Here is a 21,810-nt window from a genome sequence, read left to right as displayed (position 1 = left end):
TTTTGTAAATATTCTTCTGCAACTCTTTAAATCTTTGCTTTTTTGCATTCTTTACTACTGACACTTAATTAACCTCAATTTAGCAATATGAATGAAAAATCAAAAATAGCTCGTCAAAAATTTCTACAGCTCCAAGCCTGACTTCTCTGATATATTTGGCAAAGAAAGTACTTGACACAAAAATGCTGGAGAAACTCAGCAAGTTGTGCAGCGTTCTTTATATATCAAAGATAATGATATATAACCAATGTTTTGGGCCTGAGCCCTCAATGTATGAGCAAAATGCAGGCGGGTGCCTGAATAAAATGGGGATGGGAGAGGCAGTGGGAGGAGCACAGGGCCGTAGGCAAGAGGATATAGGTGAATATGTTTGGGAAGGTCACCAGCATTTTCCTGTAAACTGCCATCACAGAGGCTATAGATTTTATTGTTTAACTCCTGGTAAAGAAAGTACACCTGGACTTTTATTCAAAGATATTACTCAAATATTGTAGATCTAAATTATCAAAAGAAGGATTTAAATAAGTTGAAGGAGGTACTTCCACAGGACAGATGGGATTTGAAGAGACTTTGATGTACCATATATTTCAGCCTATGAGTCGAGTCTTGAGACCCTCAAAAAGCATTCAAAAATCAGGTATATGCCAGATACAAAATTTAGACCTTCAGTTCAACTCAAAAAAAAACCGCTTGATGTAGATTTGGCATGCAAGACAACCTTTGAAACCACCCCAAAAACCCAATCTACAACAAATTTTCAAGATACCAGTATATTAGAAAGAACTCACTTCAACTTTCGTCATTTTGCTGGAGTCTCCATGATAACATCCATCTTCCGGCAATGCCCAACAGGTCAACATATGCCTGATATATGATAAGACCTTGAAAATGAGGCTGAAAATGGGGAGCTGAATTATTTGAACATTGACTTGTATGCCAAAATATACAGTACTTATTCTCATCTGGCTTGTGATTATTTTGTCCAACATTTGCACATATTCAATTGCAGTAAGGTTTGGAACTGCATGTCATTTATATAAGAGAAGGTGATCAATGGGGAACCTCTCAATATCACTCTTTGAAAATACTGGTTGAGAAGCACCCTTGGTCTACTGATATTGTGTCTGGTGTTTTTCATTGTGGTTTTGTGGAATGGTTATCCCAGCAACATTCACTTTGTTTCCCTGGGATAATTATTATTTTAATCTTGGAAAAATATTCAAAATGGTTATCAGAAACTTGAGATGGTAAATGTTAATCATGATCTGTTTGAGCTCTGCTTCTGAAATTTTGTCCCATTAACCTCAAAGATCTAAATTTCAGATTTGCTTCAATGTGGAAATGTAGCAGAAGTAAAACCTCTATCCCCCACATCAAACACATAGTGAAATTATGACTTCTTGTTTAAGTTTAGTAAGTCATGGCAGCATTATAGGCATAGCGGTTAGTGCAGTGCAATTGCAGTGCCAGCGATCTGGGTTCGAATGAGCTACTGCCTGTAAAGGAGATGGTATGTTCTCCCCGTGACTGCATGTTTCCTCCCACATTCCCACTGGTTAGTAGGTCAATTCGTCACATGGGTGTAATTGAATAGCATGAACTTGTGGGCTGGAAGGGCCTGCAATCTGCATTTTGCTTCTCCAGTGTGAAAGAGACGACATCATGAGCATTGAAGTGCATTATTGGTACTGCTAGCTCTTGGATAGAATTTGAATGTTTTATCAACTTTGTTGCCAATTACCACTCTACTTGCTCTTTCACAAGGTCCGTGCCTGACACAATGCCTCCTTGACACATCTATAGCCGCCTAGATTCCAGTTCAAGGTGCAGATTTCCACAGCTATCTGGATTATACCTCTTCACCCACCCACCCCCTGCCCTGCCCCATCCCTCCTCTTCCTTTATTCCATTCTACCTCCTTCTCTGTCTCTGTCTGATCTGTTGTGATGACAACATTTGCCACCAGTATTTTAAAGCTGTCCTTCATTTTCCTGATCAATGGCTTCTCTTTCACCATTGTTGACAGGGCACTCAACTGTAACTCTTTCATTCTCCGCTCAATTTAATTTAAATCTACTTTCACTCTCTCTTTCCATGGTAATCAAAGTTTAGATTCTCATTGTTCTCACCTTTCACCCCACCACCACCTTGTTTAATGTGTTCCATCTTCAAGGAGATCTCATCGCCAAACACGTCATCGTTGGTAATTTATCTTTAACTCCTATGGATGCAGAGTGACCTGCTGACTTTCTCCACCACATTTTGTACAATTACTGCAATCACAGTATTTTCAGACTTTCTTGTTTCACATCATTTTCTCCCGTCCATTTCAACATTTTGCAGAAACCATCCCCTCCTTGAAACCTTGGTTCATTTTTCATTGCCATCAATATCCACTTTACTTTTTGTCACACTTTCTGAAGCAACTCCAGGAAATCTGAAATAAAGACTAAAAGTTCTGTAAACACTGAGCAGTCAGAGAGCAGCATAGTTACTGTATGTGTGTGTCAATTGTCCAATTTTACCTGCAGAGTTTATTACATTTTCTGTTTTAAATGTGTGATGTATTCTTTCATGTATGAAGTATTATGACATTAATATTTCAGATAGGAATGAGGCCTCAGGGTAGGTTGGGGTAATTGGTGGGGGAATAGTATCATTAATGGAAAATTTAGACATCTTTGTCCAAGGTATGTATTCTCCAGTTTTTACTGTGGTTGCAGGGCTGTATAAAGGTTTTATCCAGGAAGGTGGATGACTTGCTTCATGATGTCCAACAATCCATTTGGCAGCTTGATCCTGGATGTTTGAAAACAACTGTTCAATGGATGTTTTTACCTTTCCTTCAATGCCATGTTCTCTGGGGAGGAAAGCCTTGCGCCGAATAACATTCATGGCAACGTAATCAAAATTGAAAACTCAGGAATGGGTAATCAAAAAGTATTCTCTCAATTTAAAACACGTTCCAGTAAAATCAGGCTAGTTTCAAGATCATCTACCTTTGCTGCTTTAAAGATCAATTTTTACAAAGGAGAAACGATCTTCCAGCAAAAAATAAATTGAGATATTGGGATGGAAATTCTTGTTTCATTTGTAACATTTGTGAATTGGCTTTGAATTTCAGAAACAGTTCAAAATATGTTGTGCTTTTAGTGCTCAGAACAGAAGACCAATTTCAATTTGGTGATTTCTAACCATTGATATAAAACATGCATTGAGGTGATAAGCCACTGGTGATCTAAGATGCTGTATTATTATGCCATTCTGAAGTGGCCAGTGATAAATATTGATAATTCCTCACGATAAAGCAGTATACATGTTGTTCACAAATGCCTCAATAGTTGCTCTGAGGCAAATCTGTCTGAAATAACAAGTTGAGTGCCTTCATGGAAATTAATTCAAATATTTATTTTTGAGTTCAGAACCGTAAAGCAATTTTGGTATTTTACTTTTGTAAAGTAGTTTCAAGTAACATTTGTGGCTAAATGCATAAATATTTCAAAAATTCTCTAGCATTGGGAAAGTTTAAAATGCCACAAATAGTACAGGTAGTTATTTTAAAAGTCTCATTACAACAATTGTGATAGGTTTGAAAATTGCTTTCTGTGGAATTCTTTCACATTCTTTTCTTTGGCTTGGCTTCGCGGACGAAGATTTATGGAGGGGGTAAAAAGTCCACGTCAGCTGCAGGCTCGTTTGTGGCTGACAAGTCCGATGCGGGACAGGCAGACACGATGGAATTCTTTCACATTAGCAATGGCATAAAAACACCAACAAAGTGATTCTTAAGACTTCCAATAAAAATAAAGCCAAAGTTAACCATTTATTTATTTGCTTTATTTAAAGAACCTGCTGATCCCTGGGATATCTGCAGAAGGTGCCAAAAAGAAGGTACGCAGAAATTTTCAGATGAACTTTGGAGTTGGTCACGATTTACAATAGTTTTCCAGCTTAAATTGGTAAGAAAGATCATTCATATACAATTTTCGTAATATTGGTTTGCAAAATACGCTACAGGATCTTTAAAGATGTCTAATGCCAACCAACTTACTGAGCAACAAATCACTCCATGCACAGACCCAACGGAAAAGGATATTCACAAGGACGATGAACTTGCAGCTGATTTAGAAAAACGAAGCAGAAGTGGTATAATAAATGAGCCAATAAGCAAAGTTCTAAAGAAACCTCGTTCATCAACACGCTTTTCAACTTTTGGTAGTAGCAGCTCAATGAATGGGCAACTGCAAAATGGAAGTATCTTAGTAAATGGAAAAGATTCAACGGTTCTTCAAAACAGTACTACCTCAAAGCATAAAAGAGTCTCTCATATGCTAGACAAATCTGACAGATCACTGGAAAGTTCTTCAGAGGTACAGAATGAAATGCACATCATTCCATCTACAGATCTTCAAAAGCATGCGGAGCCAGAGCATATTTTCCTCTCCACTGAACGGGAAGCTGGCATTTCTGACATGGAGGTTGTATCAGCAGCTGAAGCAATAAGCAGTCCTGTTGATTTGCCCTTCATGAGTGGCATTCCATTGAATCCAGGTGTTTTTATTATGACTCCTGCTGGGATATTCATGGCAGACAGTGCGCTTCAGATGGCTGGTCTGGTAGAATATCCATTGCAGAATGACCTTGCTTCAGCCATTCATTCTGGAAAAAAGAAGAGAAAGAGATGTGGCATGTGTGAACCTTGCAGAAGAAGGTTAAATTGTGAGGAATGCAGTAGCTGTAGAAATCGCAAAACTGGCCACCAAATTTGCAAACTGCGAAAATGTGAGGAACTTAAAAAAAAACCCACAGCAGCATTGGAGGTAAGGAATGCTTATGGTTTTCATTCAATTTACTCTTTTTAAACATAAAAATATGTAGGTCCAGCCATATATGAGAAGGAATTATTTGAAAATTATTGATGTACAGATGGTATATTGTTATAGTTATACTAAAATGACAATTACAGTCCTTAGAACATCAAAGCTCCATGATAATTTCACACGCACCTCTGGCAATTATATGTTTATAATGTTGCTTTTCTGTTAGAAGCGCATAGTCTTTAAGAACAAACTTAATCCCTTCGTCTTTTTATGCAAAAATGCAAATAGGTCTTTGCCAAGTTCTTTTTGCAGCTACTGTAAGCCAACCACGTATCCTTGAACTAACAATCTATTAGCAGTTTATTAAATAATAATTATTGATCCTCAGTGTAAAGAAGGCTTCTGAATGTTTTGAACAGTCATTCTTTAAAAAGACACATTAAGGATTCATTTTACTTTAAACCCACCTTCTCGTTAATCTCTTGCACAAATATCCTATTTTGTTGGTTTTTTTTTAGTGGGTGCTATGATTCAAAGATTCATTTGTACGAAAGGATTTAAATTACGAACAAGTTGATCGATGCTAATTCTGACTGTTGTTAGTAAGAGTGGAGGGATAGAATAAAAGGGATAGAATTATGTACAGATGCATTTCTATAAGTTTACTTTGAGTCTATCATATGTCTCCAAAAACATGCCTTTCAGATAATATCAATCATGATATTGATGTCACTAACTATGACCTGTAGGCTCCATGGTCATGCAGGATTCAAGGTTTATTTTATTATCAAGTAATAATATGTAAAAATGTAATATATATGATCTACTTTAACTTTAATATACTTCAAAAAGTTCCTAAGAGCTTTACCCAGAACCTCTAATAATAAGAAAAAGAGAGTCCCTTCAGAGACACTGAGTGGATTTGTCTTCATTCATAAAACAATGCTGACTGACTTATAATAGATAATTTTGTGGGACATCATGCAATGTTTGCATACAAGGCACATTCCTGATTTTGTATGATTCACAACTGAGCATTTTCTCATTTCATATTTAAGAATTGTGATATGTAAAATAGTCATGAAAAGAGTTGTTAATGCTATTAAATCTTGTACCCATTGAAATCAACTGTGGTTGCAAAATGTATAGTCAAAGCAAATGAATCTTATGGAATTTTCAAATCTGGTTTGTATCTTTTACAGAGAAGTATTATTCCTGCTGTTGAATAGTCTTAAATACATATTTAATTATGTTTTATTAGAAACATCCCTCTATTATCTCCATAACAAAACTATAAATGGCAGAATAATTGGGTGGATTAATTGGATGCTTTCAATTCTAATTTTCTTCACTTTATTATTGATATTGGAACCTGGGTGGCATCGTGTCACCATTAGTCCTTGCCTTGCAGCACCAACAATCCAGCTTCAATCCTGACCTTGGGCATGGCCCACTTGCAGCTTGCACGTTCTGCTTATGACAGTATTTCCTTCCACATCCCAAAGACTTACAGATTAAATAGCCATTTTGCTAGAATTAAGTGGGGGTGGGGGGTAGACAGATGGGGGGAGCTGATAGAACTGTGGAATGAACAGAAAATTGGGATTAATAGCAATAGGTTTAAAGGGTCAGTGTGGGTGAAGTAGTCAAGGAGTTGTTCTGTGCCGTTATATTGCTGCGACTTGATTTTCTTCAGGCCATCTTCTTTAATGTTAAAACAGCCTTGTCCAAATTTGGCAGTGGATCATTATGTGAAGAGATGGGAAACGTTCTTATGTTATTCTAGCAAAGTGCAGAGCCACCTGATCTTGGCGAAAATGCAACAGGTAACTCCATTCCCCTTGGGGAAAATCAATGTACTTTTGGGATTTCAAATAGGCATCGAATAAGAGATGTAAGGGTCAATCTTGCCATGGGCCCTTTCTGTGATTGAATGACCCACTCGCAGTCACTGTTAAAGTTCCTACACAAAGGTCAAATGCCATTCTGTACTCATGAAAACCTCAGGAGGAAGCAGATTGACAGGAGTAACAAAAATAGGCACCCTTGAGTACTTAGGAGTAAAACACGAAAGTCTGCAGATACCGTGAATGACGTAAAAGCACAATGCTGGAGAAACTCAGCAGGCTCAAACAGTGAACTTTATATAGCAAAGATAAAAATACATAAGCAACATAAGAATATTAGCTCATACCTTGATGAAGCGCATTAGTTCGCAATATTGCTTTTGCATTATTATGTGCTTCCGCACTTTTCATTTTAGTGGGACTGTCAGTTTAAGAGCTAACAAATCAAGCTGCAAATCCTGCAAGCTTTGCGGATGACTGTGGGCTGACAGACTGGCACAGCGTGTGCGCATTTCGCTACTTCTGAAGAGAAGCAAGGAAGTGTCCCAGGGAAACGTGCAGAGTCATGTGACCAAGATATTGAAGAAACAGCACATTTTTTGATCAGGGGGCCATTTAAAAGAAGCAGCACTTGAAGCCGCAGCTCTGAAGAAACACTGGGCTGGAGTGGCTTGGTGTGGTCACGGACAATTTGTCTGATTTTCCCTCTTAGAATTTTGATCCCCACCATGGCCCAAGGAAAGGTAATTTTTGAAGGGAAATTATTGTACCCCATCGTGACTAAAGAAAAGATCACTTTGAGTGACCCATGTTTGAGTTTTTGGAAGCTGAGGAGTTAGTGCATTTGGATTGTGACCATTGTGATGTTTATTTAAGTCTGAGTTCTGGAAGTATTGTGAAAGTCACTTGTTGTCAGTTCCCCCATTAAAGGAAGGGTGGAGGGTTGACTCGACTGGTCTGAAAGGACATTCGCTCTGGATGTAACTCGTCAAGGATTCATATGTTTTCTGCAGCCTGACACTTGATCTCTCCTACCTCATTCATAATCACTTCTTTGTATCAGTTTGATCATCTTTGTGTCAACACTGGATTTCTATGAATGACTTTGGAATTACTTTCCATATTGTGTCTAAGCTGTAAAGGTTTGTCTATCTCTCTCTCTCTCTCTCTCACTCACTCTTAGATAAGGTTAGATAAGGTGTTATATAATTGGTAATTAATAAATTAAAATATTACTTTAAAAGTTCCCTATTGGGATGAAATTTTAACCTTAGCTCGTAGGTGGTCATCTTGGTATAAAGAACACTATATATAAAATTATGAAACAATTCTATTGGGCTAGTCTAAGAAAAGATGTTGTGACATTTTACAGGACCTGTCACATTTGTCAGGTTGTGGGTAAACCCAATTGGGTTCCCCAGTTCCTCCCTTAAAACCCATTTCTGTTTTTGATGAACCCTTTTATAAGGCTATTGTGGATTGGATTGGCCCATTGCCCAAGACAAAAGATGGGAATCAGTATTTGTTAACTGTCATGAGTACAGCCTCCAGGTTTCCAGAAGCAACACCACTTAGAAATATTAAGCATAAACTGTCAAGAGCTCATGAGAGATTTTTCACTTTAGTTGGATAACCTAAAGAGATCCGATCAGGCCAAGAAAATAATATGTCCGGACTGTTTCAGCAGTTAGTTTATAAATTGGGAGCTAAACAAATCACATCATCTGCATATCACCTGGAATCTCATGGGGCCTTGGAAAGGTTCCATTTGATCTTCAAAACCATGATGAGGACCTATTGAGAAGGACCTATTGAGGTGTCAATTTGCTTTTGAAGTAAGAGAGTCTGTGCAAGAATCATTAGACTTTAGTCCACTTGAGCTGATATTTGGATATCAAATTAGAGGAACTTCAATGTTGTTGAAAGAACAATGGATTAATGAGGATATGCAGTTGAATTTGTTAGATTATGTTTCAAAATTTAAAAATCAGTTGCTGAAAGTCTGAATTGGCCCAAGAGAATTTAAAAATGGCTCAAGGTAAAATGAAGGTCTGGTAAGATAAAAAGGCTGGAATGAAAAGGTTTCAAGTGGGGGATAAAATCCTAATCCTTTTCCCTACAAATTTCACTCTCCTTAGGCCAAAATGGTCAGGCTTGTATGAAATAGAGTCAAAGGTGAATTAAGTCAACTATGTAGTTAAAACATCTATTCAAGACGTAAAATGCAGAATTGCCATGTTATTTTGAGAACTTGAAAATCGACACCATTTACCTTTCAAGCACTAAGGCCTGGTGAACTTTATAAATATTAGAATCTGTGCACAGTGTAAGAATTGCCTGCAACCAATGAACTTGGAGGATTGAGAAGTGAGATTGGACTGTGAACCAAAGAACTTTTCTGAACTTACACACACATTATACATATGTGCGCTTAGAATTAGAAGGGGGTTAAGTTCGGTTAATTAAGTTAAAGTGTGATTCTGTTTTTATGTTTAAAGATAATTAAAAGCAACTTTTGTTTAATCAACCATTTGTCTTGGTGAATATCTATTGCTGCTGGGTTTTGGGGTCCTCTGGGCTCGTAACACTTGGCTTTTAACAAGGAACAGCCGTCACCAGAGGTATTGATTGTTGAGAAAACTGAGGAGTTTAGGGATCCTGAGACGGCATAAGCTGAGTCTTGTGAGGATCATCAAACAAAACATTTATGTCTAATTCGAGTATTTTGCAGCATCTGGATGATAAATTGGCTCATCTTCAGCCTCAAGAAAAGGAATAATTGAAACAGCTACTTTTAAAATTTAGGAACCTGTTTCGAAATGTGCCAAAGAGAAGCCCAATACTTTGTCATGATGTTGGAGGTGCAAAACCTATCAAACAACATCCAAATCTTTTTGGATGGAATTAGGAGCACTTTAAGAACCGGTCACTAAAGTTAAATTTCCTCAAGATCCCGTGCTTTTCTTAGCGGGTAATATATCTGGGATGCAGCCAAAATTGGAACTTAATATCTTTCAAAAGGAATTTGTGAAAATTGCTTTAGCAGTTGTAATAAAATGTACAGCAGTGACATGGAAATCAGATTCACATTTGGCAATGGATACAAGGCATGCTGAAATACATAGTTGAATACCTCTTGAGAAAATTGCATGTAATTTAAGAAATAAATGATATTTTCTTAAAAGTTGGGTGCCCATATATACATATTGTTGGTATTTCATTATGAAAACTATCCCCTAAACTATAAAGGACCTTACCAACTCCTTGGAATTAGTATATGTTTAATATTGTCAAGGCAAAATTTCATTGAATATATTGAAACTTTAGTAACCAGATGTGTTTCTTTCTTTTCTTTTTCTCATGTCTTTTCTCTTTTTTATTCATTTTTCGTTTTGTTTTTTTACATTCTTGGGACTATTATTATTTGGGGGAAAGGGGTGAGAGGTGTTAGGGGTATATAATACTATGTATTACTGATTTGAGATGTTTGAAGGATACTTTCTGTATCTAGATATTATTGCATATATGGAAATTTAAATAAAATATTTTTTAAAAACATCCAAATCGAATGAATGTTGAAAAGTGCAAATTGGTAGAGATTGAATATATGTCAAAGAATTACATTATTAGACATTCTACCACAGATTGGAGTTTACCTTGTGTATTGGTGCCTAAATCAGATGAGATGGTTAGATTTTAAACTGATTATAGGAAAGTTAATGTGGTAACAAAGACAGATGCTTATCCTGTCCCTAGGGTGAATCATTATGTGGACAAGGTTGGAAAGGCTAAGTTTCTTACGAAGATGGACATATTAAAAGGTTACTGGTGTGTTCCCTTAACAGACAGAGGTAGGGAAACTTTTGCATTTATGATCTCATCAGGGTTATATGAATATATTGTTTTTCCCTTTGGGACATTCCAAAGAATGATTAAATTATGTAATTCAAGTTTTAGAGCACTGGTTATCAACCTTTTTCTTTCCACTCACTAACCACTTTAAATAGAGGATTGCTTATAGTGGAAAGAAAAAGTTTCAAAACCACTGTTTTAATCGTACCTAATTGATGCGTTACTTGCATGGTTTCATAACTCCAAAGGAAATGGGCCAATGACAATATTTCTTAAGCAAAATATTTCAGTAACAATTGGGTCCAGATCAGTGATTCTCATCCTTCTCTTTCCACTCACATACGACCTTAAGTAATTCCTTACTCATCACAGGGCACCGATTGCATAGGGATTACTTATATTGAAGATTTGGTTGCAGGGAATGACACATGGGAAGCATGTATGTCTGAGTTAGAGAGATTGTTTGACAAACTTTCAAAAGCAAACCTTTTTGTTAATTTAGTTAAAAGTGAATCTGGCCTTGCTACCGTGATTTATCTTGGGTATGATGTTGATCAAGGCAATTGGCACCTATTCAGATGATTTCTGAGTTTTCCATTCCCATGGGTAAGAAAGCTATTATGATGTTTTTGGGGATGGTAGGATATTATAGAAAGTTCTGTGGGGGGAAAAAAAATTGCTGATATCTCCCTTCCCTTAACTAACCTTCTGAAGAAGGATGAAAATTTTGTTTGGACAGAATTTTGTCAGGAAGCATTTGATAAATTGAAAGCCATTGTATGTCACCAGCCTATGATAAAGTCACCTGACTTTGAGAAGCCATTTTCTTTAGCAGTAGATACTAGTGATGAAGCTCTAGGAGTAGTGTTATTATAAAAGAATGGTTGTGATGATATTGACCATCCAGTGGCTTACTTATACAAGAAATCAAGAAATTTAATAAACATCAAAGGAATTATTCTACAGTAGAGAAAGAATTAATGGCCCTTGCATTTTGATGTTGAACTAACCTTGGTGTTCTTAAGTAAAATGAGAAACAAAAATTGATGATTGTTAAACTGGAGTCTAATTCTACAGGAAAATGATTTAATAATAAACTCATATTAAAGCCAAGAATAATGTAATTGCTGATTGTCTTTCAAGATGTTAAGTTTGCAATGTTACTGAAAAATTTTATATTTGTCTGTATTACATTATGTAAAGACAAAAATTGAAGAATTTTGTGTATGTTAAATTCTAAATAGAGTATTACGTGACAATAATGGAACCTTTACCTTTAAATAGTGAATGTATTATTTCAAACATTGTAGGTTTCAATTAAAAGTTTGCTCTTACAGCTCAAAGTATTCTTTGTTGGTGGGAGGTATTAGGTGCTCCCATACTTTTCATTTTAGTGGGACTGTCACTTTAAGAGCTAACAAGTTAAGCTGCAAACCCTACAAGTTTTGGGGATGACTGTGGGATGACAGACTGGCACAGCATGTACACATTTCACTGCTTCTGAAGAGAAGCAAGGAAGTGTTCCAGGGAAACCAGTGCAGAGTCATGTGACCAAGATATTGAAAAAAAAATCAGTTCATTATTTGATTGTGGAGCTATTTTAAAGAAGCAGCAGCTCTGAAGGAACACTGTTCTGGAGTGGCTTGGTGTGGTCATGGACAATTTGCTTGTTTCCCAAATTAGTGTACTACACTGTGACCAAAGAAAAGGTCATTTTTGAAGGGGAATTGTTGAACCTCTCCTTGACTAAAGAAAAGGTCACTTTATTGACTGGTATTTGAGTTTTGGAAGCACAGGAGCTGGTGCATTTGGATCGTGATCATTGTGATGGTCATTTTGGATGGCCCCGCGTCTGGATTTTGGAAGTATTGTGAAAGTCACTTGTTGTCAGTTCCCCCATGAAAGGCAAAGGGGAGTGATGACCGCGACTCGTCTGAAAGGACATTTGCTCTGGAAGTAACTTGTCAAGGTTTCATGTGTTTCCTGCAGTCTGTCACTCGGTCTCACCCATATAAATTGTAATCACTTCTTTGCATCAGTTTGATCATCTTCGCGTCAACGCTGGATTTCTAAGACTGACTTTGGAATAATTTTGCGGAATTGTACCTAAGTTGTAATGGTTTGGGTACCTCTCTCTCTCACACACACACATACACACACACACGTATATTTGTGCATAGTTGGGGGTTAAGTTTAGATAAGGTGTTATATTATTGGTAATAAATAAATTAAAATATTATTTTTAAAATAACACTGTCTTGGCAATTTTCTATTGCTGCTGTCTGAGATATAACACAATCTTTATCTTTGCTATATAAAGTACACAATTTGACCTGCTGAATTTCTCCAGCATTATTTTTGCCTTTGAGTACTTGCCTCGAGGTCTCTTTAAACCATTGCTGGTGATACTCAATCAATGCTCAAATTGTGGAAGATGTGACATGTTTGTTGAAGTGTGTTCAGCGTTGTGGCACATTAAAAATGTAATCGTATTATTATCTTATTAATTATATCCTTGAACCCCAATTGGAAAGAAAACTTGGAGTGCTTATGCTACAATGAGTAAATTTGCATTTCAGAAGGTTCCCATTATAGCTTCATTTGTAAACTTGAATATTACACTTCGGCAGGAATGAAGTCTGACTGAAAATGGTTCTTGGGACCTTTACTGAAGAGCAGGCATTATGCTTCAGACTTGTGCCTGGTCAACTGCTTCAATTTGCAGGTGAAAATCTGGCCTCCTATCTCTGGAAACTTTGACGAAGAGCAGGAAAAGGTCAATCAATTTTAACATCAAGTTTACAGAGTTTACTCTCTGTCATTGTCTCAATTGCAAGTCTGTTTATTAAGGAAATTTAAGACTAGATTGCAAAAGTTCTGCCAGTGTCCTTGAGCAAATGGTATCAGTATCACCCACAGTGATCTTGTAACACAGTGCTTTTACATTTTTCAGTGGTATATTTAGATAAACTTTATTGATTGGAAATAATTTAGTACCCTTCGTGGGGTAAGAGTCTTTCATTAATGTAATATTTGTCTCCGGTGGAGGGATTATTTTTAAAGGCCATCTCCAACATGTACTATTTAAGTCTTGGGGGAATCTCGTCAAAAAAAATTATTCATTCTCGTCTCACTTAAAATTAAACAAAGTCTGCTAAATTATTCTATTTTGAGTGCATTTAATATTTTTCAGAAGTGCAAAAATAGCTAAGTCACCTGTTGAATCACTTGTTATTAATGTAACAGTATATTCCAGATTAAAAATAAGACAGCTTGCTGTATCTGCTCCCATGGAATGGTGTCCTACTGAGGCAACCTGACTAATGTTGGCAGGACAGGTTGCCAAAACCCATGCTCTTTGTACAGTCACCCATAAACTTCCATCTGAGGTAACTGGTGGCATTATTATTGGGTTCCAGGGGGCCATAATGACATCTCTACAGCAGTGGAGACCACTGACGTCTTTTATGTGAAGAAGAGGTATTCTGCGAAAGTGTGTGGAAAAAGTAGTCTTCTCCCTGATATGAGACAAAGCCCCCTAAAGGGAGAGGCAAACCTGAAAGTTCATGATAAAGATTGTTGCCATAGGTAGTAACATTTTCTTGTTGGTAAAACCTCAAAATGGCATTTTGTCACTGTTCATTTTAAATTATGGTGTTTGGAAAGAATAAATGTTTATAAAGCAGAAATTCCCTTGTTTTAAAAAAATGTTTATCAATAAAGGTGAATCGTTGGAAGTACTGATCTATCATTTCACTTTAGAAACAAATTGTAGTCACATAGAAGCTACCTGCTTAGAACAAATGAATGGATACTATGTCCTTGCAACTATAACTGTGTTGGAGGGCAGATTTGCATCACATAACATTACATCTAAATACATTTAATAGATTAAAAAGAGATGACTGATATAAAATGAATACTTTTGAATTCGCTCATCATAGAAGCCAAAGAAGCTTTTTGGGTGGTCTGATTTTTGGAATGCGAGTTGGAAAAATGAAGGTGATGCCAGATGTGCTCTGGAAAGAAAATAATTAATGTTTGCTGCCTATTCTGGAGCAAGTGCACCTTGTGTATCAATTTGTTTTTGCATTATACAATCAAATAGCTGCTCAAAGTCTTATTGTACAACCTCTTTTAACTTTCTATATTCAGTTGCAGGTAAGGTATTATTGCATGCACCTTTATGATGGTTTATTTCTTGTATCAGATAACTATTTCCCTCTTTTCTGATTGCAGAAAGTGATTCTCCCTTCAGGAGCGGCATTTCGATGGTTCCAATAGATGTGAGCACGCAATTCCCAGAGTTGTGTCATTAAGTGCAATGTGTCTGCTTGCTTGTATTGTCTCAGGCAAACATTGTCGGCTGAAGTAAATGGACGCGCCCTGTGTTTTCTTAGACCAAAACTTTCTGCAACTTTCATTCCAATTTTTATGGAGGTGAATTTTATGTTGTAAGAATAAATATCTTTAGTCATTGTACAATGTGTCAGTGCTATTATAACAAATCTGTAAAATACAGTACCAAGACAAAATGGGCAGAGTGTGGACAATCAGATTTTATTTGTATTTGATGTTGATGTTTGTTATGTATGTTGGAAGGTGCTAGGGGTGTTTAGGAAGTTAATTTTACAGATATCTTTGAAGACTAGTTGACTGAACACTGTTCTAGACTTAGCACAATGGTTTAATTACATGCCTTTTTCCGATCTATAGTTCTTCTATATTTTAATGCATATTTCCCAATTGTCATTGGATTAGTTATTCTTTAATGACACCTGTTGGCATTGGAAACTTGAACACATAAGTAGGCACTAGAATATAATTTTTATTATTTTGTTTGTAAACATTTTTGTAAATTGCTGAAATAATTTCACTGCTAAGGTGATCAAACCACTGGTTTTAATGTAAAATCACCAGCTTCACACCTATTGCATGGTGCATTTTGTAATAATTTGGCTGTTTTGTGGAGGAAATTCGTATTTCTTTTGTGTGTCAAATTTCAGTTTTGGGGCACATAGCCTTGCATGTGGCACTTGGTGACCCTTATGATGAGGAAACTGATTTCTGGAAAAGTTGTTTATGGAGGTTAGCTTTTCACGATCCAGCCATTTTTTCATTGCTTCTGCTATAAAGGTACGCTTAACCCGATTCCTTTGGTTGCTCATTGAAAAGAATCAAAAGCGTTACCATGGTAGACCACAGAAACCTTTTGCGTCTGTAACTTTTCAACCTACGTCAGCAGTGTGGCAGCATTGGCTTGTCTCACAACACCAGCAACCTGGGTTTGATCATGTTCTCAGGTGCTGCCTTTGCGGAGTTTGTACGCTCTCCGTGTTATTGCATAGATTTCCCCTTGGTGCTCCAGTTTCCTCCCAAATAGGTTGATTATTAGGATTATTGGTCATAATCCTAGGTGACTGGTCAGAGAATAGGGGGTGTTATTGAGTGAGAAAACAGGGAAATAAATGGGGTTCATGAGACTGAAGAGATTTACATGAGAACTGCCATAGGCTGGATGTGTTGAATGGTTCCTTTCCATGACTAATATGAAAAATACGAGAATCAGAAAAACATGTAATTTTCAGGGTGCAACATATTACAGGCAATTTTTAAGGATAACTGAAAAAAATAAAGATGTCCGGACTCCCAGGTTACAGAAATTCTCCCATAGAGCTGTAAATACATGTATACAAATGAACAATATCTCCATGAAAACAACCCTCTCAATTGTACTTGTCATGGATGTTTGTCATAGAGTCTTCTAAGTTTAAAATAACATTGAATAATTTATGCCAAAAATATCTTTAAAGGCAAACCTGAATGTTAAACTGTGGCTTGATAAAAAGAAAATAAATATCTTGTTGAAACATTGTCTCCCTGCTGCTCTGGCACATTCATGACCAGATTGGTGGTGACCAGCTGCAAATGAGTGAACATTCATTTGATTTCTGACACCCACTTTCTTCCCTTGCTGAGAAATTGCTTGTTTAGAACTTGGAGATAAATCGTTACACGAACAATTCTCAGGAACGGAACCTTTGTGTACCAAGGGGATGAGCCCGCACTTGGAAAAAGAAGAGCAGGTGTTCAATAAACAAATAACTTTACTGCCAGGTAAGTATTACCTTGATGATAAAAGCAGCAAGAAATAGTATTTATAATTATATAACTGTTTAAAGAGATTTACAGCACTTTAAAACGATTAATACACATTAAATGCAATATCACAACTTAATTGTAGCTTAACAAAGTAAACATTGAAATCTTAACATTTTGTCAGTGCTATCCACAAAGAAATGCGTCATTAAATAATTGGCACAAAAAATAATGTTGAACTAGATATTTTGAGCTGCTTTCACATTTCTTGTATACAGTATGTTATACTTGCAGCCTGAATTGAACTGCGGCTACTAATGCTCTTTATGGGGCAAATCCAATACCAGCTTCCAACCTGGTTCCAGCAGAAAATCGTCCAAGCTGTCCTCTTTTTTTTTAAAAAAAGTGTCTTCTCATCTACTGCCATTGCTCAGGCCTTACCTCCATCTCCTCTGATTCCTGAATACCTTCTATGACCCCCACCCCTGTGCCCCTAGATGCAACAAGAACAGGATTCCCCTTGTCCTCACCTACCACCCCAGCAACCTCTTCCACAATTTCTGCCACCTATGATGAGATCCCACCATCAGACACATCGTCCCCTCTCCGCCTTCCACAAGGATTTCTCCCTCTGTGACCCCCTTGTCCACTCATCCATTTCCACTAATTGCCTCCTTGGTACCTACCCTTGTGACTGCAGGAGGTTCCACACTTGCATCCACACCTCCCTCGCCACCATTTGGGGTCCCAAACAGTATTCTGTAAAATCCCTCCACGATCTCTGACTCTCTACTCCATTTCCCCTTCCCTTTCCAATTCAGAGAGCTACTCCTCTCCCTCTATCACCTCAGCATTTTCCTCTTCTACGCTCCCATCCATATCCAGCTATGAACTCTTGCCTGTTGGCATGTACTCCTCCTTGTCCCCCTTCTTCTCTCCTCCCTTCACCTTTTTTATTCAGGTGCTTTCTGCTCAGGCCCGAAATATTGGTTATATATCTTTGCTTCCTATGGACGCTGCATGACCTGCTGAATTTCTCCAGCACTTTTGTGTATTAAACTACAATCGCAGACTTTCTTGTTTAACTCCAGCAGGAAATGGAGTGAGAGGCCAAAGATTGTGTAATCTCACGCTACTTCCCTTGATGTCATGTGATTTGAACCCCATGCAGGCTGCTTTGTACACTTGTTTTACCATAATGTAAATGTGTTACAGCCCCTCTCCATTTTACTGACATTTAAATTACCTACTTTTGCCATGGAACTCCAGTTCTGAGTATATTCAAGCATGCACTGAGCTCAGGTTTAAACAGTTGAATTTTTCAAGCAGAATAAAATCAAACAAATTAAATGGGAAGTATGTAAACACACCCTCTGAGCATGTGCGTTCATATAAAGAGTCAAACATTTTTTGAGAAAGCACTGACATTATATCTGGTCTGAAATGAGTGGATTTTGGGATGGTGGGTTGAATGGGAATGAAAATCTTAGCAGGTAGGACAAACCAGGCAGAAGCAAATACAATAAGAAAGAAAATTACGGGGTGTACAATCAGCTATCACTTTGCTTTCGTTTGTGTTTTACTACCTCAGGAGAATCTATAATCCACATGGAATTCACTATTGTTCAGTATGTTTGAAACAAGAGATTGCTGGGTGATTGGTGTTACAAATATCTGCAAATAATTTGAACTGGTGGGAATTAGTGCTGGCAAGAGCCAAGGTGTTGTTCTTGTGAACCAATGATCATTCTAATCAATGTTGTTCTGCCTTATCCAAAATAACTATGTTTTAATTTGTTTTGCTTTTGAATAAAAAGGGGCACAAATGCATGGTGAGAAAACATTTCACAGAAAGAAAAGTTTTGGAGTTCTTGATAAATTGGAGAAAGAAGAACGGTTGTCAAAATGCAGGACTTTTTTGCACATCCGAATGGATAGAAATTGGTTCAGGGTCACCATATAATATACATGTGGTTAGGAATCTTCTGGTATAAAGATAGGTTCACTCCATTTGAACTAATATTTGAAACCATTGCTTCTCTTTCTCAGCTTGAGTACTGATACATTTTCCCTTGATAAATTCGACAAAGTACTTTCTTGATATTGAGAAAAAGCAATGTATATGATTTGCCAAGGACCTCAAAATATATAATTGGTTTTTTTTTCTAGTTATGTAATTCATTTCAGTGATGTAAACTGGTCTTAAGATTTGGTATGTTTAAAGCAAAAAACAGCAAAAGAAAATGGAACAAAATATATGCAATATGGTGGTTTTGTCTGTAGCGATTCTGTATACAAATAAAATAAGTACTGTAAAATTTAGTAAGTTTCTCATTTTTGATCATTTTAACAGTTGTATGGTTTGAATTCAATGCTTAAAATATTTAAGTGGAATGTGAAAAGTCGTAACAAGTCTGGTTTGGCAATTAAAACAAGCAACTGATGAGTTCTATATGAACTGCTCTGTGTGACAAATAATAGCTTATTTCTGTCTATTAGTGGTCTTTTTAAGTGTGTCAGAGCTCAGGGGTCAAAATTACCAGGGTGATGGCCACTGAGGCTTTGTCCTTGGTGAGGATACATTATTTGCAGTTCCATGAATCAAATAATAAAACCTTCTAATGTTTGAAATTATACATACATCTGCAAATTTGTAATAAGGTCCTCTAATTTCAAAGGGTAAAGACTGTGTATTTTGACATTACATGTTGTCATTTTATTGCTAACAAAAAATTATATTGTTCCATGTTGGTCAAAGGAGATTAACAGATTACAGCTGATGGGCAGTGGGTTGCAACATGGTTCGGTAGTTAGCATCTAATAGCATTATGTATGAAGGAAGAAGAGCAGACATGTTTCCTCCATCTCCCCCAAGCATCTTTTGTATCATGATTGGGTAACCATTCTACTTTTGCGATCTGTCCCTCTTCAGGCGGCCCTCCTCATTTTTGGTTAATTCAGCAATATCACCAGGTCTGTTTTCTCTTGTTGGTCAGGTTCCCTTTTCCTAATCCCCTTCCTTTCCAATGTGTTGATTGAACCCTAGCCAGAACCTTCTAAGTGGTTTCCTTGTAGCTAAAAACTGTCCCCAAATTCTGCTGATAAGTAGCCTGCCATATCCTTAATCCAGCCCTCTCAAGAAGGAAATAATATGTGAAGAAAAAGATATGACTTGTTATAATAGTTAACAGAATCATCGCATTTCCTTCGCTTCCAAGTTCCAACATTGTTTACAATACATCCGTTTTTTACCCCCTCCCTGTATATAGCATCAGTTTGTGCAAGGACTGAAATAAGCTATTATTAATGTTAACATTTTACCTCTCCATCTTTCCTTCACTAACTAATTTTCTGACTTTCAACAAGATATTTGAGAAAAATAGATGTTTCCTCCAAGTAAACATTAGAAAACAGAAGAACATAAGAAATCGGAGTAGGAGTAGGCCATCCGGCCCATCGAGCCTGCTCCGCCATTCAATGAGATCATGGCTGATCCAATGATGGACTCATCTCTACGTACCTGCCTTTTCCCCATATCCCTCAATTCCTCTAGTCTGTAAATATCTATCCAACCTTGTCTTAAATATATTTACTGAGGTTGTCTCCACTGTTTCAATGGGCAGTGAAATCCACAAATTCACCACTTTTTGGGGAAAGTAGGTCCTCCTCATCTCCGTTCAAAATCTATCCTGAATCTTGAGGCTAATATCCCCTAGTTCTAGTCTCCAATGGAAACAATGTACCTACTTCTATCTTATCTATGGCTTTCATAATTTTATAAATTTCCATAAGATCCCCTCACATTCTTCTAAATTCCAGCAAATATGGTCCCAGATGACCCAATCTCTCCTCATTGGCTAACCCCCTCATCTTTCATATCATTTGATCCTTACAACAAAGTAGTTGCCTGACTACCAAATCAGTCCCTTGCAGTTCACAAGTTTTGAGTGGCACTTGAACCTGGGAAATGTTTCAACCATGCAACTTCTCCAATTTCAGTGTATTGGTTGGTTCCCAATTTCCCTTGTCCAGTAGTTCCTACCCATGTTTAAAGTTACACCCAGTCTTGTGCACACATAACCCTGGTAAATGCTGATGCGTGTCAGCACGGCCTGCCAGTACTCCAATTGTTATCAAATCCCTCAATGATCTTGCCTAGTGGCCTCCTTCAATCCAACAAACTCTGGTCAATTCATAATTTTAGTTACTTCATTGTTGGTATCTATGTTCTGAGCAGTGGAATTTCCATCCTTCCTATCTTTAAACTTCCCTGCCGTTAAGATAGTCCTTAAAATCTATCACTTGGAGCAGTCCTTTCTAATCACACTTTGTGCCTCCTTAAGTAGCTTGGTGTTAAAAATTTATTTGATAGTACTTCTGTGAAGTGCCTTGTATTTTTTTTCAGATTTAAAGGTGCTATGTAAATGCAAGTATAAGTTATCACAGCAGTAACTGCACTTCAAAAGTAATGTGAAACTGCTTTGAAATATCAGAGTTAAAAGAAAAGTTATAAATCTTCATGCTTGAAACATTTATCTTTTGTGTTCTTCATTGTTTATTCTCCTTTACTATGCTTCACTTGTGAATGAAATGGACAGTATCGAATGCAACTGATTTACTAAACCAATATGCGAAGATAACTTAATTTGCAATCTGTGTGATTGTAGCCAACAGTTTAATAAAACATTTCCCAATTTGTCTTTTTTAAGAATGAACATTGTCATTATGTTTACATACCTGAAAGAAAGTTGCATTGAATATATAATTTATTTTCAAGATATTTTACCTCCACAGTGAGTACCACAATTGGCATGTATTGTGTTTTTCTTTACTGTGTCGTAGCTTTTGCTCTCTATTTGATGGAAATAAAGGTGAATGATGCAGGTTAGTATATTTGTCTGTAGACTCTATATAACCATATAACCATTTACGGAGCGGAAACAGGCCATGTTGGCCTTTCGAGTCCACACTGGTTCACTAGAACAGCTCCACGAGATCAAACCTCCCACTCTCTGCCAATAACCCTCCAACCCCCTCACCTCCATGTACACATCCAACCTTTTCTTAAATGACAGAAGGGTCCCTGCCGCAACTATCTCATTCGGAAGCTCATTCCATTCTGCCACCACTTGCTGAGTGAAAAAGCCACCTCTAATAGTTCTCCTAAAGTTTTGCCCCCTTACCCTTAACTC

At 37.1% G+C, this 21,810-nt stretch overlaps 1 protein-coding gene across 14 annotated transcripts in view; it reads left to right on the top strand.

Moving 5' to 3' along the window:
• cxxc5a (CXXC finger protein 5a) overlaps positions 1-21,423 on the top strand; it is a 99,203-nt gene extending 77,780 nt beyond the window's left edge. For 5 of the 14 annotated variants that reach the window (XM_069898624.1, XM_069898623.1, XM_069898626.1 and 2 more), the window contains 3 exons: positions 3,847-4,820; positions 6,542-6,646; positions 14,759-21,423. In XM_069898624.1, coding sequence (XP_069754725.1) covers positions 4,029-4,820; positions 6,542-6,646; positions 14,759-14,803 — 942 coding nt within the window. In that variant the 5' untranslated portion in view covers positions 3,847-4,028 and the 3' untranslated portion in view covers positions 14,804-21,423. Of the gene's footprint in view, positions 1-3,846; positions 4,821-6,541; positions 6,647-10,423; positions 10,519-14,758 lie in introns of all 14 variants that reach the window. The other 9 variants (XM_069898628.1, XM_069898631.1, XM_069898632.1 and 6 more) reach the window with 6 other exon arrangements.
• The last annotated feature ends 387 nt before the right edge of the window (positions 21,424-21,810 follow it).

The sequence above is a fragment of the Narcine bancroftii genome, chromosome 9 (genome assembly GCF_036971445.1).
Source record: "Narcine bancroftii isolate sNarBan1 chromosome 9, sNarBan1.hap1, whole genome shotgun sequence".
NCBI classification, from domain to species: Eukaryota; Metazoa; Chordata; class Chondrichthyes; order Torpediniformes; family Narcinidae; genus Narcine; species Narcine bancroftii.
Note: the sequence above shows the minus strand (reverse complement) of the source record. Positions and strands in the feature narration are given on the sequence as shown.